General features: G+C 53.5%; 9 protein-coding genes across 9 annotated transcripts; 5 read left to right on the forward strand and 4 right to left on the reverse strand.

Moving 5' to 3' along the window:
* Positions 1-196: 196 nt before the first annotated feature.
* On the reverse strand, positions 197-2,478 carry SNOG_01204 (hypothetical protein; the record flags this gene model as incomplete). Its single annotated transcript, XM_001791806.1, has 2 exons — positions 197-2,338; positions 2,407-2,478. The coding sequence occupies 2 exons, from the start codon at positions 2,476-2,478 to the stop codon at positions 197-199; spliced, it is 2,214 nt and encodes a 737-aa protein (XP_001791858.1).
* Positions 2,479-3,424: 946 nt separating this feature from the next.
* SNOG_01205 (hypothetical protein) lies at positions 3,425-4,933 on the forward strand (the record flags this gene model as incomplete). Its single annotated transcript, XM_001791807.1, has 2 exons — positions 3,425-4,786; positions 4,841-4,933. The coding sequence occupies 2 exons, from the start codon at positions 3,425-3,427 to the stop codon at positions 4,931-4,933; spliced, it is 1,455 nt and encodes a 484-aa protein (XP_001791859.1).
* Positions 4,934-5,396: 463 nt separating this feature from the next.
* SNOG_01206 (hypothetical protein) lies at positions 5,397-9,580 on the reverse strand (the record flags this gene model as incomplete). The annotated part of the gene is made up of 7 exons (XM_001791808.1): positions 5,397-5,478; positions 5,513-5,700; positions 5,990-6,057; positions 6,387-7,724; positions 7,750-9,095; positions 9,150-9,247; positions 9,362-9,580. The coding sequence occupies 7 exons, from the start codon at positions 9,578-9,580 to the stop codon at positions 5,397-5,399; spliced, it is 3,339 nt and encodes a 1,112-aa protein (XP_001791860.1).
* Positions 9,581-10,294: 714 nt separating this feature from the next.
* On the forward strand, positions 10,295-10,485 carry SNOG_01207 (hypothetical protein; the record flags this gene model as incomplete). The annotated part of the gene is made up of 2 exons (XM_001791809.1): positions 10,295-10,327; positions 10,411-10,485. 2 exons carry the CDS (start codon positions 10,295-10,297, stop codon positions 10,483-10,485), a joined length of 108 nt encoding a protein of 35 aa, XP_001791861.1.
* Positions 10,486-11,214: 729 nt separating this feature from the next.
* SNOG_01208 (hypothetical protein) lies at positions 11,215-12,788 on the reverse strand (the record flags this gene model as incomplete). Its single annotated transcript, XM_001791810.1, has 4 exons — positions 11,215-11,844; positions 11,882-12,415; positions 12,478-12,505; positions 12,577-12,788. 4 exons carry the CDS (start codon positions 12,786-12,788, stop codon positions 11,215-11,217), a joined length of 1,404 nt encoding a protein of 467 aa, XP_001791862.1.
* A 2,215-nt stretch (positions 12,789-15,003) lies between these two features.
* Positions 15,004-15,283, reverse strand: SNOG_01209 (hypothetical protein; the record flags this gene model as incomplete). Its single annotated transcript, XM_001791811.1, has 2 exons — positions 15,004-15,055; positions 15,093-15,283. The coding sequence occupies 2 exons, from the start codon at positions 15,281-15,283 to the stop codon at positions 15,004-15,006; spliced, it is 243 nt and encodes an 80-aa protein (XP_001791863.1).
* A 222-nt stretch (positions 15,284-15,505) lies between these two features.
* SNOG_01210 (hypothetical protein) lies at positions 15,506-17,125 on the forward strand. Its single transcript, XM_001791812.1, has 2 exons — positions 15,506-16,423; positions 16,471-17,125. The coding sequence occupies exons 1-2, from the start codon at positions 15,901-15,903 to the stop codon at positions 16,821-16,823; spliced, it is 876 nt and encodes a 291-aa protein (XP_001791864.1). The 5' UTR covers positions 15,506-15,900; the 3' UTR covers positions 16,824-17,125.
* A 314-nt stretch (positions 17,126-17,439) lies between these two features.
* SNOG_01211 (hypothetical protein) lies at positions 17,440-18,336 on the forward strand (the record flags this gene model as incomplete). Its single annotated transcript, XM_001791813.1, has 1 exon — positions 17,440-18,336. One exon carries the CDS (start codon positions 17,440-17,442, stop codon positions 18,334-18,336), a length of 897 nt encoding a protein of 298 aa, XP_001791865.1.
* Positions 18,337-18,657: 321 nt separating this feature from the next.
* SNOG_01212 (hypothetical protein) lies at positions 18,658-21,909 on the forward strand (the record flags this gene model as incomplete). The annotated part of the gene is made up of 4 exons (XM_001791814.1): positions 18,658-20,577; positions 20,651-20,912; positions 20,962-21,091; positions 21,168-21,909. The coding sequence occupies 4 exons, from the start codon at positions 18,658-18,660 to the stop codon at positions 21,907-21,909; spliced, it is 3,054 nt and encodes a 1,017-aa protein (XP_001791866.1).
* Positions 21,910-22,197: the final 288 nt, after the last annotated feature.

A 22,197-nucleotide genomic window follows, 5' to 3' on the forward strand; every position in this document is an offset into this window, starting at 1 on the left:
CTGTGATAATACTCAGGACGCCATCAAGACATGGGTAAACTTTTGGTGGGTCAAGGAAAATTCGTGTGTAAAGGGGAGTAAAGGAGAGTAGAGGGGATGCGAGTAATGCGCTCTCCAGGTTGCTTCGAATGCAGACGCGGAAGCTGTACAGCAGGCATTCGGGGAACCGGTCGTGAAGGGGTAACTGATGTGGCTTTTACTTCTTGGCTTTGCCCTTCTTCGCGGCGGCAGTGTCGGAGCCACCGTCACCTAGGATATTGGGCCATTCGATCAGTGGTAGCTGCTGTCCAGGTTTGGTAGCCACTCTCTCAGAGATCATCTTGACAGTCTTCTGCACAGCGATGACATTTTCGATCATGTGTCCGACTGAGGCCAGGTTCCCACGGTGTGGCTCCATAAAGTCGTTCTTAATTGTGTCCACTTCTTTGCGTAGTATGGTCTCTGCTCCTTCAACCTTGTCGACGCGGCTGGCTAGTGCCGTGCAGGTACTCTCGATCTTTCGAATGTCCTGCAAGCGCTTGTTGTCCTCTGTGCTTGCAGCTGTACTAGGGGACTTCATCTTTTCGTCCAGCGCTGTGACTTGCGCGCTCAGCTTGGTGACGGCTGCTGTTGATGCAAAGGGCGAGTCGCCAGAATTCAGACTTCGTAGGGACTGCTGTATACCATCAATCGCCGTCTTCATTGCTTTGATGGTGGGATCATTCTGCTGATGGAACAGGTGTTGTATATTCTGAATGTCCTGTCGTAGAGCCACAAACTGCTGAACCATGTTTGCCGCATTAGAGGGGTAGGCTTGGAGGAACCATTGCACCATCTTTCCATGCAATTCATCGCTGCTAATGTTGTTGTACTGGTCCTGGAGGACACGGAACGAAAGTCTTAGACTCTCAACACCACTATCAGCACTCGCAATGAGTTTTACAAGCTCTTGATCACGCCGCTCTCGTAGTAAAGAGTGTTCGGCCACCTCAGTCTGTAATTGTGCCACTTCTTGCTTCAGTTTGGCCAACTCCTCACTGCTGATAGGAGGGGAGACATGCTGCGGTTGCTGCTTCGATGTGGTAACCTCTCGCGTCAGCTCTTCAATTTTTTTATTGACCTCCTGTTTAAAGGGGTCCATGGTCCGAGCGAATATTTTAGGTACTTCGTGTTCGAGGACCTCGATCATTCCAGTATGGTTGTGTACAATGTCTTCGACCGTAGTGAGCCCATCAAACAGAGTCTGCACATCTTTATTGAGATCTGCGAGGGTTTTGGAAAGCAGTGTAGCCATCTGTGTTTCAACTCTATTCGAAGTGTCTGATACAGTGTTGACTTTGCCTTCTATAGAACCAGTCTTTTCGCTTAAAGTCGCAATCTGCGTCCTCAGACTGTCCGTTTCTGTGAGGCTGGATTGCAGGGCCTGGACGTCGTCGCTAAGCTTTTTCAATTGTGTCTTGACTGTGGCATCCTGGGCTGGAATGGCATTGGTCGAGGGACTAGCCACAGAAGTTCCATCTTTGCTGAAGCCAGGGCCAGGGCCAGAGCTGCCTTTCTCTTCCAAAGATGTTATCCTCACATCCAAGCGCTGGACGCGTGCGTCAAGATCTTTCTTTTGTGTCTGGAATAGGGTCTGTCGCCCCTGCAGGGTTTCCTTGTCTGTCTCGAAGACGTTTTGTCGTCCCTGGAGAGTTTTCTGTTCTATCTCTGAGTTTTCTTGTTGTTTCTGCAAGGATCTGACCAGTGGGACAAGTTCATCTAGCTTCTTGACCTGTTCAGCCAGGGTAGTGCCGTAGTTGCCGTATTCCCATCCAACGGGACCAAGGTACTTTACTGTGTCGTCGATGTGTTGAGAAATTTTTTCATACGTTTTTCTTTCATTTTTGACGACAGCATCAACGACCCTAGACAAGTTTTGCAGCTGCGACGGAAGGCCCTGCTTCTCCATACTTGTCTTGAAGTTTTCGAGCGCGCCAACTTTCGCTGCCAATGGTTTGCTAACTTGATCCAGCTCAGTCCTAGCCTTTTCAGTAGCTCGTGCCTCTGGTTCACCTTTGGCAGGTGGGGGCGCAAGATTTGTGAGACGGCTTATGATATTGGCCATGTCGAGCTTACGAAGCTCTTCAACTTGTTCTTCTAAGGCTTTCACCCTCTCTGACAGTTGATCATTCTCTGATGCTTTCGCTTTGAGCTGACTTGCTAAGGTGGAGATTGATGCGGCATCGTCGGTCTGAGACTTGGACGCATTGAAGACGGCTTCTTTTCTGAATTTTAAGCCTTGTAAGGAGGCTAATGAAGCCTTTCCAGAGACGTTTACAGATGCATGCTTGGGGAGCATGGACGTAGCGAGAGGTGCGTTCTGCACCGGCGTCGAAGCTCCGCTTCTACTCACAGGTGACTGGACATGTAGTGGGCCTAGTATTGCACTACTCCGTCGACCAGCGTCTTGGTCGCCGACTGCTCGGACAGCGCGCTGATCAGCAGGCCCAGCTGTTGCATTCCTTGGTAGGCCAGCACCAGATCCTGTCCTTGAGCGAGGAGGACTAGGTGGCCCAATGCGGCCTCTTTTTTTGGGCGGGCTACTACCGCGAGACCGAGTCGAAGGTGCCCGCTTTAGACTGCGGTTGTTCATTTCAGACTGAGGCGACTTCGTCGCTGCTTGCCGCAAACTTAGTGGACTAGATGGGAAATTATTAGTTAGCAATTCGGTAGACTGCGAATTATTACGTAGTGTGTAGATGTGGCGTATTTTGTGTATAATCACGTATGTCCACGTTGATTGGCCACCTGGGCAAGAAGGTAAGCCCTTCTGTGGCATTTGATACCAGCCGATAAGCGAGCAGCCAATGTAGACAGTACTGGCCGTGCACATCTGTCTACGTTCAACATACCTTTTCAAATGTGAAGGTCGGCGGTCGGTGTCGCCTCGGGCATTGAAATTGGTATTGAGCCTGTGTGGTGCCTGGGGAGCCTGGTTGGTAGGAACGCCGGGCATTTCGACCCGTTGATGGGCGGGCCGAAAGCTGGAGGGAGTCGCAGACGTCACACCAATGCAACTTGGCGCGCGGAAAGAGCGCCTAGAAGCACATCTGATGTAAGCGCCCCAAGGAAAGAAGGTGCAAAGTGCAATGTCGTAAAAGAAGGGAAGGGCCGAAGCAAATAGAGGGGAAATCAAGCAGCTTTTATAGGGAAGCAAGCTGCTGCAACTAGCGCGTCTGTCTCGACTTGTTTGAATTATCTGATTGGCCAGGCAGCTGTCGCGTCGCGTGCAAGGTGCAGGGGTGGTCCTGATATCGTGGGTCCGTGCGCGTTTCTGGCTGGAGCTTGCATCGCGAGAAATCGCTGACGGGTAAAACAGACACCCATCCGCCTGACACCACCCGCCAGACTTCATCATGGCCATGGTATGCTGCCATTGAGATGCTCGCAGGCACACACTGACACAATGCAGCCCATCACCACCATCGCCGAGAGCAAGGAGCTCCGCGGGCTCAACCTCATTGCGGCGCATTCGCACATTCGCGGTCTCGGCGTCGAACCAGACACGCTCGAGCCGAAAGTCTCATCGCAGGGCCTCGTGGGCCAGGAGAAGGCGCGGAAAGCGGCGGCAGTCATACTGAAGATGGCGCAAGACGGCAAGATTGCAGGGCGCGCAGTCCTGATCGCAGGGCCCCCAAGCACAGGAAAGACGGCCATCGCCATGGGCATGGCGCAATCGCTGGGCCCAGACGTCCCCTTCACCATGCTCGCATCCTCGGAGATCTTCTCGCTCGAAATGTCCAAGACCGAGGCGCTCACACAGGCCTTCCGCAAGTCCATTGGCGTACGGATAACAGAGGAAAGCGAGGTCATCGAAGGCGAGGTGGTGGAGATACAGATTGACCGCAGCGTCACAGGGGTGGGTATGCGACAACGTGTCACGTGGATGGAGGCTAACAGATCGCAGAGCAACAAGCAGGGCAAGCTTACCGTAAAGACGACCGACATGGAGACCATCTACGACATGGGCACGAAAATGATTGACGCCATGACCAAGGAAAAAGTCATGGCCGGCGACATCATCTCCATCGACAAGGCATCAGGCAAGATCACAAAGCTCGGCCGATCGTACACGCGGTCAAGGGACTACGACGCCATGGGCATCGACACCAAATTTGTGCAGTGTCCCGAGGGCGAGCTGCAACAACGCCGCGAAGTCGTGCACACTGTCAGTCTCCACGAGATCGACGTCATAAATTCGCGGACGCAGGGCTTCCTGGCCCTCTTCTCCGGTGACACGGGCGAGATCCGCAGCGAAGTGCGCGACCAGATCAACACAAAAGTCGCCGAGTGGAAGGAGGAGGGTAAAGCCACCATCGTGCCTGGCGTGCTGTTCATCGACGAGGTGCACATGCTCGACATCGAGTGCTTCTCCTTCATCAACCGCGCGCTCGAGGACGAACTGGCGCCCATCGTCATCATGGCCAGCAACAGAGGAAACACACAAATACGCGGAACAGACTACAGGTCGCCTCACGGCCTGCCCCTGGACTTCTTGGACCGCGTCGTCATCGTCAGCACTCATGCATACAACCCCGAAGAGATGAAACAGATCATCTCGATAAGGGCGCAGGAAGAGGAGGTCGATGTGACCCCGGATGCGCTCGCGCTGCTTACCAAGATCGGCCAGGAGACCGGGCTGAGATATGCGAGCAACCTCATCACCACGTCAGACTTGATCCGCAAGAAGACGGGCAGGTCCGAAGTCACGGTTGAGGATGTGCAACGTAGCTTCGCGCTCTTTTACGATCCCTCCAGGAGCGTCAAGGCAAGTTCTACGACATTCGCTTTTGAAGGAGCGCTTGACTAACTCTGCATATAGTTCGTTAGCGACTCGGAACAGCGTCTTATTGGCGACGCGGGCGCCGTCTCCTTCACAGTCACCAATGGCACCGAGGCCATGGATGTATCATAGACACATGTTTCCTCTTTATCCAATGGCGTATAATGGTTTCCTGAGCGTTTTGAATGCAGGGTCTAGCACCTCCAAAAGTCAAGGCACCGGGATGTAATGCTAATAGTAGAGAATGACCAAGTGCTGTGCAAGTGTTGAAGATTCACTCACCATACGATCAGAATGAGTCTTCACACAACTTCGCAACATCTGGTGTCAACTCTTGAATTACACGCAGCGCTCTATAATAATGCATTGATATCAGAAAGCAGCATGAAGCCTCATCAGCTACCTAGTCACCGAGAAAAGAACGCCTGATCAACCCGTAATCATACATTGATGTACATTCCATAATCATAACCCATTCATTATCCCATTTGTTCATGTGCTTTTTAAGAGTATCGCCACGTTTCAGCCCCATGGAGCGGAGGCGCTGCCTGTAAAGGTGGCAATGCCGACTTCTTTTGCGCAGAGGGCACGCCATCTACTCCTTTTCCATCGTCACTAATCGGACTCGGTATCGGTCGTTGTAGTTCATGGGGCTGGGCTTGCGGCGGCGGGTGGCCCTGTGCTGGCTGCATAGTCGGTGGATTGGCGTACGGGCTCGAGTGCGAGGGCGGCTGAGCATAGTAAGGTTGCGGCGCATAGGTTGGACCCGCAGTGGATGTGGACGTAGTGGTGGTGGGTCCGGTTGAGGTGGCCAGCTGCTTGAGCATTTGTTCCCACTTTGGCGCGCCCTCCGAAGGCTGAGATGTGCGCTGCATATCGCGCTGGAAGGCATCCGATGACTGAAATTGCGCTGTTGGTCTAGAAGCAGGTGGTCCAGGCGGTGGTTGCTGTCCCTCATATTGAGGCTGAGGCGTAGGCCTCGGGGCGATGGCATCAGGCGTGCTTGGTGTAGGAACTTGAGGCATCCAGGCTTCCGTAAAACCGCCTCCAGGACTATAAGGTGACACGTAAGTTTTTGCTCGTCTTAGATACGCATTTTTGAGGTACGGGTATTTCATAACGTAAACAAGGTATTCAGTGGGGTTTTGTGCAGCATACATAACGGAAGAGGGAGGTGTGTTGGCGTACTTTGGTGGATTGGGAGTCCCTGATGGGTTGCTCGGTATTTGAGAGATCGATGCTCGGCTTGAAGGCGCCTGGCCGACCGTATTATACATAGTCGGACTGTGCTCTGGCCTTGCATTTTGACTCGCTCCTTGCGACCATGGATATGGTGGTAGCTGACCTGGAATTCCCAAGGCAGGACCTGCCGCATACGGGCTCGGAGGCAAGGCTTTGGACTGTGACGTGTGAGCATACTGATTAATTCCATGGAGCATCGGTCCAGAAGCAGCAGGTGTCGCTTTCCAGTTAGTGGTAGAGTGAGCCTGAGGTGGAATATACGGATGATACTGATACTGCTGCTGTTGCTGCGCCGCCGGTGGAAGTGGACGATGGTTGTGATAACCTTGATGCTGTGTCGGACCATGACCCTGCGATGGCGGGCGATGGTCATAGCTGACGTTTGGCTGATGCGCCACTGGTGAATTCGGGTTCTTCCTGGTATCCGGATTGTACACAGGCGACTTCCACGATGTCATGTACGACTCGTGCTTTGGCCTGTACTGGTATGGTCGTCCCGCGGGCTGTAACTGATGTTGTGATGGTGTGCGAGGAGGTACAGCAATCGGAGCCGGTTTGAGGGGATAGGCAGCCGAGTACGGTCGTTGAGCAAAAGCTGGCACCGGCGGAGGTGGCGGCTTGACTGTGTCCAAGAAGTTGCTCTTCGGGTTGTTCTTCGGCTTGGCTGGATCTTCCGTATATTGCGGCCTTGCTTCCGTCGAGGGTTTGCCAAGATAGTACCAGAGTCGATTCTCTTTACTGAAATCGACTTTGGCAAGCTGGCGGGTAACATCAGGTGCAGTGTGCCACTCTGCCCACTTGTGGGCTGAAGCAGGATCATGGAAAGGATCGCCCATGTCTGGCACACCATCAGTGCGATTTGTAATGTCCAGAGAAGCGTCGCTCTCCTTAAGGTGCTCAGGGAGAGGTTTCGCGTTCGCGGAAGGTTTCGGTCGTTGAGATTCGTCTGGGTGGAGTTTAAGAATGTACTTCCACTCCACTTCAACGCGATCACCGTCAGGGAGGACATCGACAAGTACAGCCTGCTCACCAGGCCTGTTCTCCACGACTTGGGCACCGTAGATCTGATACATCTCGCCACCAACATACTGAAACTGGATGACATCCCGGGGCTTGAGTGTCTTGCCGTAGTTCAAGACGAACTTGTCCTTCTCCAGTGCATCAACGTCCACAGTCTTGTTGTTCCGCTTCTTCGGTCGGTGGAATCTGCAGCGGAAGTCGTATCCATCGTAGAAATACTCGGTGCCTTCTTCGTCGAATGTAGGCATCGGACCAAGATCGACTTGCACACCGGCTGCTACCGCGCACGTAGCGTGGAAGGCCCTCGTGCATTTCTTTTGCGAACACTGGAAGACAGCGCCACGCTTGGAACGACAGTAATTACACTTGAGGTCCAAGCGATCCTTGCCAATGTTCGCCACATTACATACAGTATCGCCACCTTCTGGCTTCGCAATGATGAATGTCTCGGGCGTGTAGTCGGCGCAAATACGATGAGCCTTCATACCGTTGTCGGTTGGTAGCAGCTCATCATATTCAACATCATTTGGACAAAGAATGCAAGGCATGCCTCGGCCAGGAATCTTGATGCGAATGCGAATGCGTCGGACCTTCTTGGGCTTTGGGGCTTCTTCTGGCTCTTTGGCCCCTCTCTTTCTCTTGTTGGCAGCAGGCTTTCGACCTGGTTTAGCTTTTGGTTTGCCAGCGACGCTGCGTGGTGGAGTGGGGGAGGCGGTCGTCGACCTCCTCTTCATCTTCGTCATCGGTTTCCTCGTAGTACTCTGGGGTTGGCTCTCCTCGCAGCTTGCGCTCAATCTCGTTCACATCGACCCAGACGCTGTCCGACTCGCAGTTACACTTCTTCGCGATTCGTCCGTAACTGAGCCAGGATTCGTTTGCAAAGTTGACCGACTCAGCACAGTTGTAGCCAATGTTGTAGCCTGAATGATAGCCGTAGGGGTATGTAATGACGAATTCGCCCTCGTAGTGGACTAGTCGGTTGACTTTGATATTGAAATCTTTCTCCAGACGTTGGGGTGATATCAGGTATGTCTTGTGACGCAAGAATTGGGAGCAATGCTTCGCATCGTTTGGCCAGATGCTCTTCATAGCTGCTTCGAAGCGACGCGCGTCCTCTTGCGAGATACTGTACCACTGTTTCGGTGCACCAAAATGTATGTAGTTGATGCTGTACAGATCCACGTCTTCGAGATGCCATGCGAAAGTAGCCTTCCACATGCCTAGGTAGAGGTATGCCGTGTTGACACCAGGAACTTTTGTTCCGAGAACATCAAGCAGATTGGGGAGCTTAGCCACATTCCAGGAAGTTGTTCGCTCGTCAAATAGGGAGCCGGGCATGTCGGCGCCGTACATTGGTTGGCCATAGTTGATGGTTTTCCAGTAGTTGTCTTCGAGCTCTTTGCACCGCTCCACAGTAAATTCTTCCAGACCCGGATGGTGGTAATCGAAATCATCAAAGGCAGCTTCATCAACGTAGTCGTTGACAGCACCCCGATTATTCAGACGACGGGAGGATACCGACTTTGCTTGATCCGCAGTCTTCGGTTGTCGGCCGCGTGCCTTCGTAGGAGTTGCATCATCGCGGTTTTCCTTCTTGACCCTGCGCGTGGATCTCTTCTCCTCTTTACCTGGAGATGTGGGAGTCGGAGGAACATCGATGGAGGCTGCATCGTCGTCATCATCATCATCATCGTCGAGCCGTTCTTTCTTCACTTGACGTCGCCTCGAAGGACGTCCGGGACCGCGTTTGGGTGCAGGCGAGGTGTCCTTGTTCGTGGGGGCGGTCTGGGCTCTGGTGGAGCGGGTTCGAGACGGGGGCTCTGCGGCAGCTTTCCGTCGCTCGCCTCGCTTGGCCGGGGGTTGATGATGCGGCTCATCAGTCACCGATCGCCATTCCGGCAAGTTGTATGATCGCTGTTTTTCAATGTTTGCCTGCGTGTATATGCCGTGCTGGCCTGCAAATTCTTGCATAATTGGGTTTTTGACTTTGATCGACTTGACGGCTTCACTGAGATCGGGAAGAGAGCCGCGCCTACGCATAGTGAGCAAGTGACATTATGATTGCAAACTGGTCGGGATGACTTACCATTCAGTAGGAGGAATGACTTTTACGATGCCAGACTTCATTCCGTGCTTGTCGATCTTGTCGATGAAGCGCTTAAAGTTGCGGAATTGATCCATGGTCTGTACAATAGATAGTTAGCGATTGATTGGAAGCCTCCGAAAGATGCATATGTGCATCTGCGCGCAAACTCAATCCGACTAGAAGGCAAAGTTCTACATAACTCTGTAACTTACCGGCTTGAAAACGGGAATCTTTCCTCCTTCGAAATAGTGGTCGGGTTCGATATCCTCGCCATCGTCGCTGTCGATATCAGACAGCTCTGATGACAACCTTTCGTCTCTCTTATCGTTGTCTTCGCTCGTTGGGGGCGTAAGAGCGGCTTTGGGCACCGCATCGTCGTTATGCGAAGGTGGCGCCTCCACCGAAGGCACAACGTCCGCAGGCGCTTCCATTACGGCGTTGCGCAAGTTGTTCGCCGTGAAGGTGTCTCGGCGCAAGTGCGAGGGGGCGTTGGGGGCTAGTTGGTTTCGTTCGAGAGAGGCCTGGGGCCAGCGGGCATGGCTATTCCCGCCACCGTGACCAGAAGTAGCTATAGTAAAATCGCAGCAATTTTATGGGTTGCACATCAACTCAACAGAGCTGCTGAAATGGGTACTGGAAGGATCGTGGGCTGTGAACGAAGGCGCGGCGTGTGGGGAGGTGCGCAGGAGGAGGATGCGGTGTTGCGAGGTGCAGTGCTGCGAGGCCCGAGCACGCGCTAAACTAACCCTAGCCGCCTGGCCTGATCATGGGCAGTTCATCGTCCGGCAACGCAACCGGCGCCTCATGAATGGAATCTAAGCGATTAGACAATCATACATCCTAGAGAAGAACAAGCTGATAAGAATCTTATTCATAATTCTCCCATGCCTTGCAAACTTCCAGGATCGGGCTGCTGCCGCATCACCCGCTAAATCTCGTGTTACTGTTTGTTCCATGCACGTCATCAGAGTGACTCTAATTAATCTTATCAGATCAAGATCTCATCTCCAGGATCTCATCTATTCTTTCCACACAGTCACCAGGAACTACAATCCGTTTCTACTTATTATGTATAGTCTTCTACATGTAGTTTCTCATTGTGGCAAAGTTCAAGTACCTGTAATAGGAGCCGGTGCTCCCAAGTAATGGCTGTCAACTACGATGACACACTCCACAAAGTGAGCGAGCGTAGACAAGCTTTTTAAAAATAGGTCTGTGGTGACCATATGGCGTGCATTGTCGTTGCGCGAACGCCTGTTAGGTGCCGCTGCGGACCACCGAGCAGTACCTGCAGACGGATGCTACACCACCAATGAACTATCGCGAACCGTTCTGACGGCTTTCTGACTGGTTAGGCTCCTTTGCGGCAAAATTGTGGCTATGCACTGTCACTATTGAACCACTGTAGCAGATGTTGTCGCGCACTGCCAGTCAGTGACGGACACCTGGGCCGTGTTTTGCGGTTGCAAAAGTCAGCAGACATGAGCTCATTGACATGATCGAATGGATCAGCTTGAGCAGGATGCGATGCTGCGGTGGCAGTGTTCCTAGAGAAGCCAGTGTTTGCCTCGACTCCCGAGCCCGCCTCCACACTCCACCTCGCCAATCTTGCTGATGCACCAAAAATTCTCCGGATCGCCGTTGCACCCGCAGCGCCGGGCCAGGGGGCTGCGGTAGAGTCGACCCAGCACTAACGACGGCAAAAAACTTCCTTACAGTTCTTTTAGAAGTTGGAGAACGTGTTCCGGGATAAGCAGTGACATCTTTTGTCATAGAGCGATAGACGAGTCACTGAGAAGAATACGTATGATGGAAGTGTTATACAAGCCTTTCATTTTGAGCGCCAGATCCGCATCCACGTAAAAGCCCTTGATGTTGTACAAATGGCCCATACCCGAGAGATCCGAGGCACCGATGCTATGCTATGCAGTAAACAAAGTAGGCTGTGATGTGCTTCATCAGCAGTTTTAGAATGGTAGATGCCCTTGAGTGCTAGATGTGAGCGGTCCAGGAACGGTCGTGATACCAGCAGCCAGTTGGCCATCTAGTGAACGCCCTCAACAACCTATGATGAAGGCTCGCCGCCGCGAGGAGCGCCACGGAAACCACCTCGATCTCCACGGCCACGGAAGTCTCCACGACCGCGACCACGACCACGGAAATCACCTCGTGGGCCGCCACGACCACGGCCCCTGAATCCTCCTCGTCCCTCGCCCTGGTGTCCTCCGCGGCCGCGACCACCGCGGTTGTGGTGTACCTCGTGGAAGCCGTCACCTGGTGCGGAAGCGCCTGTGGTGGCTTGTGGCTCAGGAGTGTCGTCGGCCCAGCTCTGAGTGCTTGTGACAGGAGCAGCAACATGAGGATTCTCGGTCTCGGCAGGGTCGCGAGGGACCATTTCGAAAGACTCAGTCAGCGGGTCATCACTGCCAGCTGGTTGCTTATCCCACTGCGCCTCAGCAGCCGCATTCGCAGCTTCTGGCTCGATGCTCGATGCTGCTGGGGCGTTGGAGATCTGGGCGTCTGCGCTTCCGTTGACAGCTGCAACATCTTGGTCGATCTCGGTGAGGCCGGCATTGGTGATCGTAGGGTCGGAGCCAGCCTCAGTCTCTAGTGGTGCTGACTGTGCTTGTGCGACCTCATCGACCCAGGCCTCTTCCGCAGCGAAAGGAGCCTCGTCCAGTGCTGCTTGCTTAACCTGGGCATCTGCAATCATGTCAGTGGAATCCTTGTGCAACATGTGAAGTGAACATACAAGTAACGCCGAGCATGATCCCCTCAGTGGACGGCACACCCTCTTCCGCGCCGTCGATGAGTTTCTCGGCTGCCAGCACAGCAGTCGCGTCTCCGCCGTATACCTGGAGCAGAGCGCCTTCAAACGCCTTGGTGAGGTCCGAGTCATCGTCCTCCAGTTGTCGCCGAGCTGCTGCCGCCCTGAGGAAGCGCGAGAGGGTGAGGATCTTCTCCTTCAAGAGCTTCTTCTGTTCCATGACCGCCTCTGCCTTCAGAGTGTCCCTCAGCGCATCAAGCTCAGAAGAATGTGCCTTCTTCAAGATCTCCTTCTCACGTGCGAACTTCTCGTCCTGCTCCTGACCATACTTCTGGAAGTGGCCGAACTGCTCCTCCAGTTGTGCGCGCTGCGCCTGTAGGCCCGGCTTCTTCTCTGCCGAAGCTTTCTGGTCGGCGTTGATCTTGCGAGTCGCGACGAGTTCGTCGAGGGAGACACCGGGGTTTGCTTCGATGATGGCATCGGTCTTTTGCATCGCGCTCTGTGAAATTGTAAGCAAGTGGCAAGTGGCCAACAGTAGCTAGAGTTCCTATAGTGACGTACCAATTTCTTGTTGATGTTGCGAATGTTCCTATGCGCGCAATTATTAGCCTTAAATCTTTCCAAATGATAACAACTCGATCGCGTGCCCATGCTACTCACTTCTGAAGCTCCCTGACGTAGGCATTGTCGCTGTCAGCTCCGTTGATCTTGCCTGCAAATTCTGAACCGCCTGCGCCGGCCTCAGAAGATGTCTGCTCACGCGCAGCCGGAACTGCGGTGCCTCCAACGTCTGCCTTGGCCTTCTTCTTGCGGGCGCTCTTCGACTCTCCCGTGACCATCGATTGGATCTTGGAAACGACGTCTGGTGCCATTTTGAGCTGTTGTTGATTTTGTAGTAGATGTTTGAGTGATTTAACGCGTCGGCCACGAGCTGAAAGAGTAGAATGCTAAATGGAGAGCGGGTGGTTTTGCTTACTGTTGGGTTCGGCGCATCAAACACCTGTACCTACGCACGCCAAGAATAATTTCCTAGCGTGCGCCCGCGTGTGCCCAAGCGCCTCATGGAAGCTGCGAGATCGGGCAAGGCCGACCGACAAGCGACCACTCCTACCAAGGCTACTGTTCGGAAGGTGAGATCCCTATAAATCGGTATTTCTATAGCATCCAGAGGAATGGACTAGCAAAGATATGGGATACAAGTCCTGATACTTCTCACTCTTTGCCAATGCGGTCGTGCACATAGAAGTATCTCATTTTGTAGGTGATAGGCCATTACACACAATCATAGACATGGTTAGCTTGAACTTGAAAATTTTAACCCGCAAGGAAGAATCAATCTCCTATTATGACATCGTTCATGGTAAGAGATACGCGACATGTACTGGTACATTATCCAAGTTCATCGGTTGTAGCAATTCTAGAGACGGATTGAAGAGCCATGAGGCGCATCCGCACTCTTCCACTATTAGAATAACAAATGCCGACAGTGACGTATAGTGAGCTTTTTGGCTAGTATGCGGACCTTGCCCAGTGTACGAAGCCTGAGAGTGAAATTCACTTGCACGCCACTACCAATACCAGCATGAACGGCTGTCGCTGCAGTGTGAGGTAAACAAAGGCTAACTTCGTGCGTGTTTGGATTGTGACGACCACCCACTAGGAAGCTCTAAATATCTTCTGGAACGTGGAGCCGTACTAAGATGAGATCTACGCTATAGACACAAAACCCTTTCCTGATGTAGATGCAAGCGTGTCAGAAAGGTAACTCGTAGGGTCTACTCGAACACCGACCTTAACTAGATGCACGAGGGTTGAATGGACTGGGGTAGGTGGGAGTTGACGGAGTGTTGCATCAGGCTCGTTGTAGGACTTGTGCGAATGCGTGACGGCAGCACTTGCTTGAGCGATGTTTGCCCGATCGACAAACTAGGTGCAAAGCAACGACAAAATGATGGTGTGGAGAGGAATTTTTGCTCAACGAATGAGAAATTCACATCTGAGACAGTGCCAGCTTGTCCTATAAAGGGGGGCTGCGTGGATAGGACATGTGACTATGCATTGACCTGGTGGATGTAACATAGATATCCAGCAAAGTCGCTTGGAAGTCAGAGCCATGTAGCAACCCAGCTTGAAATTTGTGATAAGAGAAGGTTTGAGATACAGAGGCAGAAGGAAAAGGGCCAGTCTCAGCAACTCGTCCGGCTATGCTCGACCAGAATGATTGCCAGCCTTCTTCAAGCTAAACTAGTAGTACTGAAGGAGTTCCTTGTGTAATCTGCCCAGGTTAGAGTACGGGGCAAGTCCGTGTGATGATGCAACCACTTCGGTTGTAGGTAAGCTGAGGAGACTCTTCGAGGCAGCGCTTGTCGTCTTCGATACGAGAGCATGCAGCGAGGCTAGAATGTACAAGCACGTTCTGGCCATTGGGGGTGAGCCTGCAGTTTGTAGTAAGAGTAACGCAGAAAACAAGGAAGCCTTGCAGGGTTGGACTAGTCTCTGGGATGGGTGGTAGTGAGGACCCCACTGTGTCACATGCCGACTTCTATGGCTGTCATGTGCGCGCGCGTCTACAGGATCGGCTGAGCACACTAGGCTGCTGGTTTGTTATCGGTATGCGTGTGAGGTGGTTGCAGACATTGCGGCACTCCTGGCCGCGGGTTTGCAGCGCTTGCGACACATTGCTGTCAAGAAGGACCGTTCAGAGGCCGTTGACTGGAAGAAATTGTATATATGCAACAAGGCATGCCTAAAGCCGGCTTGCAAGAGGACGCGGAGTTCATTGATGAGCTCGAGCTTGCTTGCTGAAAGGGTGGGGACGCTTGGCCAGTTGGTTGGCTGATCTTAAGCGGACGGGACCGGGATGCGTCTTTTAGCGTCCTTCGAGGCCGGCTCACATAAACACCCAGCACCTGCAGTCTAAGCCCTCACGTGCCATTATCTTCATCGCTCAAGTGATCTCCAGTATCAAGCACCTCGTAGCTATCTTTCATGGCCGCGCTCGCCTTTCGCAAACCGTATAATTCCAAGGCCAGCAATTCCTCAGACACCATTCTTCTCCGTTGTCGAAGCTAGACGATTTTCCAAGATTCACTCCAGCTGTTCTTGCTCGCCCCAGATCACGAGATCGCGCCTGAACCACCTGACCATCATCAAGCATCCGTAAGTCAAGCCTCCACTTCTTGTCGCGATCTTCCGGTGCGCTCCTTCTCGTCGTCAGCCCGGCCGCGACATGGAGGACCAGCTCCAGCCATCCGCCTGCGACAGTCGCGCCTGCCTTTTGGCGGTCGCGGTCGCCTTTGCGTGGTAGGCGGTTCGCTGGGTGTTCTGTCGCTCCACATGTCCGCGTCCCACACTTCACGTCGGACATTGTCGACGCGCGCATTCCACGACGACACGGCGCACGACGGCTTTGTACGTTGCTTGCTGCCCATCTCTTCACACGAGAGGATGCTTCTCCTTTGAGCAATGACAGGCCAGTCTCACAGCGGCAGGCGGTCGATGCATCCAATCGCCCGCTTGCTGGAGTTGTGTCGCACTGCACTCACGTACTCACTTGCCCGCGCCCGTGCTAACGTTTGTCCTTCCTCAGGCGCTTGCATGCGTTGCCTCAGCGCATAATTGCCTGCCGATACCGATACCCTTTGCGCGTGAACTGGAGGGCAAAGCGCCGCCACTCCCCCGCCTCGGCTGGTTTGCGACTGCTTCGACTCAAGCCTCAAGCGCGTCCAACCTCATCCACGACCCACAGGCCTCACGAGGAGACTGATCCCCCGCACAATCACCGCCGACTACTCCACGGTTACGGGGCGTAGCGTCGCCGTTTCACTTCCACCACAGCCCTCCCGTCTGTCATTGGATTCCACGTACGCCAGGGTCCAGACTTGAGCTACCACAGCCTACGCTGTACACACCCCACACGGAACATATTACCTCCCTTGTTCAGACTATTGTCCAGCTTTACTCCGAGACCATCGCTAGATCAAGATGGCCGATACCGCTGGCTACCCCACTGACGCCAAGTTGGACTCTCACAACGCTCATACCAACAAGCGGAAGCGCGACACACGCGATCAAGGCCTCAACCGCCCTGCCCCAAATACAAACTCGGATCTCGCCGACCAAGTCACCGCCAACTTCCTTGCCGCACACAACGCTGGAGCTGACGACATGGAGCAGCAGTTCGACGTACACCAGAATGGTGGCAATACTGCCAGCGTTGGAGACACGGCTGCCGCTGCGCTTGCCTACCACCAGATGACCGTGCCGCAAGCGACCGAGCTGCAATTCCAGACACAAGGCTCAAGTGGAGATTCGTTCAGCATGGGTGATCATCACCAGAATCAAACTGGCATGCAGGACTTTAGCTTGGAAGCTCTGAAGGCTGCGACACAAACGGGTCGGTCTGGACAATCGGCACCTAGCGAATCACCTCCACAAAGTGCTTCTCATAAGCCTACCGTTGGATCTGAAGAGTGGCACAAGGTCCGGAGAGATAACCACAAAGAAGGTAGGCATCTCAGCGCCTGCACGTTTGCTCTGACTAACTTGACCTAGTCGAACGCCGTCGACGCGAAACCATTAACGAGGGCATTAACGAGCTGGCCAAAATCGTTCCTGGCTGCGAAAAGAACAAGGGCTCGATCCTACAGCGCGCCGTCCAATTCATCACTCAACTTAAGGAGAACGAGCAGCAGAATATCGAGAAGTGGACGCTCGAGAAGCTTCTTACTGAGCAGGCCATCACGGAGCTTAGTACGAGTTGCGATAAATTCAAGGCCGAATGTCAACGAGCTTGGGACGAGTGCCAAATCTACAAGCGCGCATGCGAAAATGCCGGCATTCTACCCGACGAAATCAAAGAGCGCCAGGAGAACGGCGAGCAATCTGGGCCCAATCCAATCTCATGATGCAGATGATGCTAGTCTTTGGTCTTTGTCAAAGCTACATTCATCGGTAATGTCCGTTACGAAGCCTTTCCTAGCTTGTCTATGGCAAACCTGTGTGGTGTCTTTCTTCTCTAGGATCGATTGGCTGTTCGAGCCAATGTTTTCTACTGTTATATTCCCTTTACATGTGTGGCATGTGCTGTTTTGCAACCGGCGTTTATTCAATGGAGACCACTCGTTCCAGGGCGTACATCCGTGTTCGCGCTCGAGAAGCTTTAGTAGGTAGAGGCACCGAGGGCAAGCTCCATGCATCTTCACACCTCTAGCAATACTCCGGTGCAATATCGTGTTTATCGTGACAAACACTGTCTTGACAATATACTTGAACATTTGACCGACTTCCAATATCCCTCTTTCAATGACGCCCAACGTTTCATTCGTATAGCGTTCGTGCGCGAAAGGACGGACGAGCTAGAACATGAATATGTTCTGCAAGGCTCCCTTGGAAGCCGGAGGCGGACCATCTGCAGACTTTAGAAAGAAGACATAAAGACCAGGAGTGCCAGGCTTTACTCATTAACATCTAGGTCATCTTACTGTATTTACATCCGTCAGCGTCTCATCATCTACGTCAACGATGCCGAAATCCATCTTGGTTGTTGCCGGCACTGGAAAGCAAGGCCGTGCTACAACTCGCGAACTTCTCAGCCACGGGCACACTGTGCACATCTTGACACGAAATCCCTCATCCTCACCAGCCAAAGACTTGCAATCCCTGGGCGCGGTAGTGCATGCTGGAGACCTAGAATCAATCGGGACAATCCAAGCTGCGCTGGACAATGTGGACACGGTCTTCCTCGCCATCCCCGCCCACCCGGTCACTGAAGTCCCACACGCCAAGACATTCATCGAAGCAGCAAAGAGCAAGAATGTCAAGCAGATTATCTACTCAAGCGTCGCACGCACCGGCGAGCATGAGAGTTTTCCAGGCTGGAACGACGAGTATCCTATGGCGTGGTATTGGAAGAATAAACACACGGTCGAGAACATGATACGCACATCAGGCATAGCGCATTGGACTATTCTCCGCCCATCAGCCTTCATGCAGAACTTCTGCCGCCCTGAGGTTGAATTCATGTTCCCTGGTCTCGCAGATGCGCATGAGCTGCGTGTCGCGTTTGACCAAGACACAAAGCTCGATCTCATAGATGTCGCTGATATTGGCAAATTCGCAGCGGCTGCGATCGAGGCGCCAGCGAAGTATGCAGGGGCGGAAATAGCAATTGCGGGGGAAAGGTTGACGACAGCGGAGATGGCTCAGCAGCTTGGGAAGATTCGTGGTGTAGACATCAAGGCGGTATACCTTGACGATGAGCAGGTCAAAGCGCTTGTTGCGCAGGGTTATATCGCTTTGGAGGCACAGAAGTGGCAGAAGGAGGTGGGCTATCGTGTTGATGCGGGAGCTTTGGAGCGGTATGGCGTTCCTCTTACTCCGCTGGCAGAAGCTTTGGATCGGGATGCTCTGGGGTGGTAACTAGCTTGTTTGGCATCTGTAGTCGGAAAAGAAACAATATGCTGTCTATTCCGAGCCATGCTAGTGCTGTATGTCGAGACGTTGTGGTGAGCTGTGCGTCATTGGCCAGAGCTGCAGCCCGCATTCACAATGGCACATGCCGTGCATTTTGCCTCTCCACGTCGCGGCTACCCATTCCTTCTCCCAAGCTCACCACGTGCTCACGCCTTCGAAGCAGACACGATGTGTTGGACTTGAACATGGTCTCAACATGGCGGGTACGGTAGCATACCCCACAACATCTGACCTCGTCCCGCACACGATCACCTAGCACCTATCACCATGGACAACACCGACGCCAACGACACTCTCGACGAGCCGCTAGTCCCGCCAGTACTCGATGAAGCAGAGCTGATCGGCAATGCGAGCACCGACTTCCCTATAATAGAGGCGGAGCCCGAGGAAGAGCTCGACCTGCCCCTCGACACCGCCCAGCAGCAGCAGCTACTCTTGGTTGACGGCGGCGATGGGCGTCCTGCAGCGGGTCCGCCGCTCACACTGCCCGGCCGCCCTGGCTTGCAACGAGGCAACTCGGTGCCTACTCCTGCGCCGCTGCACCTCCCTCCTCCCGCCCCGCCAGCACCGCCAGGCCCGCCTCCAGACACGCTCGCGCAGCTGCAGAACCTCGTGCAAGGGCTGCCCAAAGCCGAGCCGGCACCTTATGCCTTCACATACGACGATGCATCTTGCTTTGCAGAAGAGCTGGAGGAGTGGTTTTCCTACGCTGTGGAGGAGCAGGCCATGCTGCTGAAGGCTCAAGCGTCCTTTGCTCTGGAGTGGAGCACGTTCAACGGCCTGAATGACACTTCATATGAGGAGCACGGCCTGGACTGGACGCGCGCAGCCGCATCGCAGCACAAGGAGTTTGTCGAGCATCTTCTGCGGGAGATTACACAGACAGACCCGACCTTGCGGCTGAAGCGCCTTGAGGCACTCGTATACGTTCTCCTTGGCTGCTGGCACGAGACCGCGGGCCTTGGTGCTGGTGCGCCAGACACTGACGATGGGACGGCTTCGGGGCGCACCTCGCGTGCCGGGCATGTGCGCAACGCCATGTACGAACACGCAGGCCAACAGACGGCTGTCATCAAGCGCAACGTGCACCTACTCGTCCAAAGTGGCGGTCTGCAGGCTGTGGTCGATGTGTTGCAGGCCTCCTTGTTACGCACCTGTGGTGTCGACGTTGCCCTGGAAGCACCCCGGGAGGGCAAAGAAGCAGAGCGCCGCGAAGTCTGGTGCGCCATGACCGCCGTCTATGTTGTACTAGAAGTCGCTCGTGTTGAAGAGAAGGAGAATGACAATCTCAGTCTTCGAAGCGCGATACTTGACCTCAAGAAGCCAGGACTCCTCATGCTTCTTGCCGATCTAATCTCCAAGTTGCGCTGGGACGAGACGATCAGTCTGCCTCTCAGCAAAATCTCCCTGTTATTGTGGAAGACGATGCTAGTCTCCTTTGGCGGTCTTGCACGAGTTGATGAGGCCAAGGAATCGTTCAGAGACACAACTCTAGAGTCGGAGGACTCGAAAGGGCAGCCCCTCATTACCGCGTCCCCGCTCGACTACCACCTCTTTCGTCAAGAAATCAGCTCCAAATATCCAGCATATAACCCTCCGCCACCACTCTTCCCACTCGAACCCGAAAACAACTCTATTCTGCCACCGTTGAAGAACCACCCGAGCAAGGTAGCCGGTAATCATGTCTTTGGGTCTGGCCTTGGAGACGCCCATGGTAACAACACGTCTATCCTGCATCAGCCCGTTCATATCGCAACGCCTGCTCCCTCGCCTCCTCCGTCCCCAGCAGGACCTGGTGGTAAAGGTGGTAAGAAACAAAACTACCAGACGAACCAGATGTTCCCCTTCTTGTACCCTCCCCTTGACGAGTCTAGCAACAAGCTTGGTGGCAAAGGATCGACAGACCTCCAAGATCTGCTAGTTGGCCGCAGATGGGAGGGAGCGGACATTCCATCATCTATACTCGAGGCCGCCGAGCTTTTTGCCAAACGCATGAAGGCCACGCGCGCTATGAAGCAGCTTTGGGAAGAGCGTGTAGCCTTCATGAAATACGAGCGAGGCTGGACAGGTCTAGATGACAGCCTCGACATCACAGAACTTTCTCTTGAGCCAAAGGAAGACGAACCAACGCAAGCGCCACCTCCTGGAAGCGTCGAAGAGAGGATGGGCCTTGTTGAAGACTTCTACGTAAGTCGATTGAACGTTGTCCTGTAGAATATCTGCTGACTCTGTGTAGCGCACTGCATTGCCTAATCTACAGTCTCTGATCATAGTCCTGATCAAAGCAATTTTGGCCCATGTAACTGCACTCGTCACTCAGTCCAGTGGCGCAAATGGCCTCCAGAGCGGGTTCCAATTTCAAGATGGTACAACAGGCGGGCGACCGGACACGAATGGTGTCAACGGCCACAACGGTGCTGTGGCGACCAACGAGGAACTTGATGCGATGCGCACGCAGGAAGTCTTGGACAAAGCTGTTACTGGCTCACTCATTCTCATCCTGAAGTGGTTCAAAGTGTCTCGTAAGTTGATCGCATTTGGGCCTATTGCCGCATCGCTCATCATGTACAGATGTCCTGAAATTTGAGTACATAACACAATTGCTCGTAGACTCTAGCTATGTACCTCTGATCTTGAAGCTTTTGCAGCTACAAGAGATTGAGAAAATTGTCAACTTTAAGAGTGAGCAAGAGGAACTAAAGTAAGTCGAGGAGTCGTTGCCGTGGATCATGAACTGACGTTCTCAGTTTCTTCAATTTCTGCCGCGCACACTCTAGAAATGCTCCAGAAGAGAACAATGATGCGAACCAACCACATGAGAACCACGAAGGTGACTCCGACTCCGACGATGCTGCACCACCACCGATCCGTCTCACAAGACAAGAATCAAACGACTCGGGAGTCGGCCCACCACAGGCTCCTGTAGCCACGCAACCGCCAGAGGTTGATGAGCTCGGATTTCCGACTAACGAGCTTCCCAAGGAGCCCATAACAAGTTTCTCGTGGCGCGCATTCTTCACCTCGATCAACTATCTTCGCATCATGCAGAAAATCTGCAAGGATAAGGCACATCGCAATCTCATGCTTGTTTCGTACAAGTCATCGCAGTTCTTGCGGAAGAGCTTGAAGGTGCCGCAACCCGAGTTACGACTGTACACACTGAAGTTGTTCAAAAATCAAGTGCCGTACTGCGGTAGGAAGTGGCGGCAATCGAATATGCGAGTCATTACAGCTGTGTATCTGCACTGCAGGCCTGAGCTTCGAGACGATTGGCTAGCCGGGAGCGACGTCGATGCCGAAGTTGACGAGAGCGTGCCGCTCGAGCAAGCCTTGCGCTCACTAACACATTGGCACAACTTGAAGCGCTACCCCGAAAGCCTCGGAGCCAAACCCGGCGTTCTTGAAGAAGAACAAGACTTTTTCCGCAACGAGCTCGAGAAGATGGACTGGGGCGAGGAAGTCGCGAATGAGGGTGACATGGAGCAATCATGGCCGGAGCTTCAGGTCGAGGGTTGGTGAACAAATTTATGCACCACATACTGCCGATCCTTGCGCGTCCCCTCCATGCGCAGCTTCGGTGCAAAGTCGCTGTGTTAACGTATACGCTCTAGTTCCAGTTGAGGAAGATGTTTTCAAGGACGTCCCCGAAAGAGTTTTCGGCCGCCAGCGTGTAGCTACTATTGGAGGTATACCCGTTAGACCAGGCGCAACGCGACTCAACAGCTGGCCTGTCATCACCAAGCCCAGGGTGAAGCACGAGCGGGAGTCAGATTTTGCCGGCCTACTAGGATTGTTATTTACTGGTGA

Source organism: Parastagonospora nodorum (genome assembly GCF_000146915.1).
Source record: "Parastagonospora nodorum SN15 chromosome Unknown scaffold_2, whole genome shotgun sequence".
NCBI classification, from domain to species: Eukaryota; Fungi; Ascomycota; class Dothideomycetes; order Pleosporales; family Phaeosphaeriaceae; genus Parastagonospora; species Parastagonospora nodorum.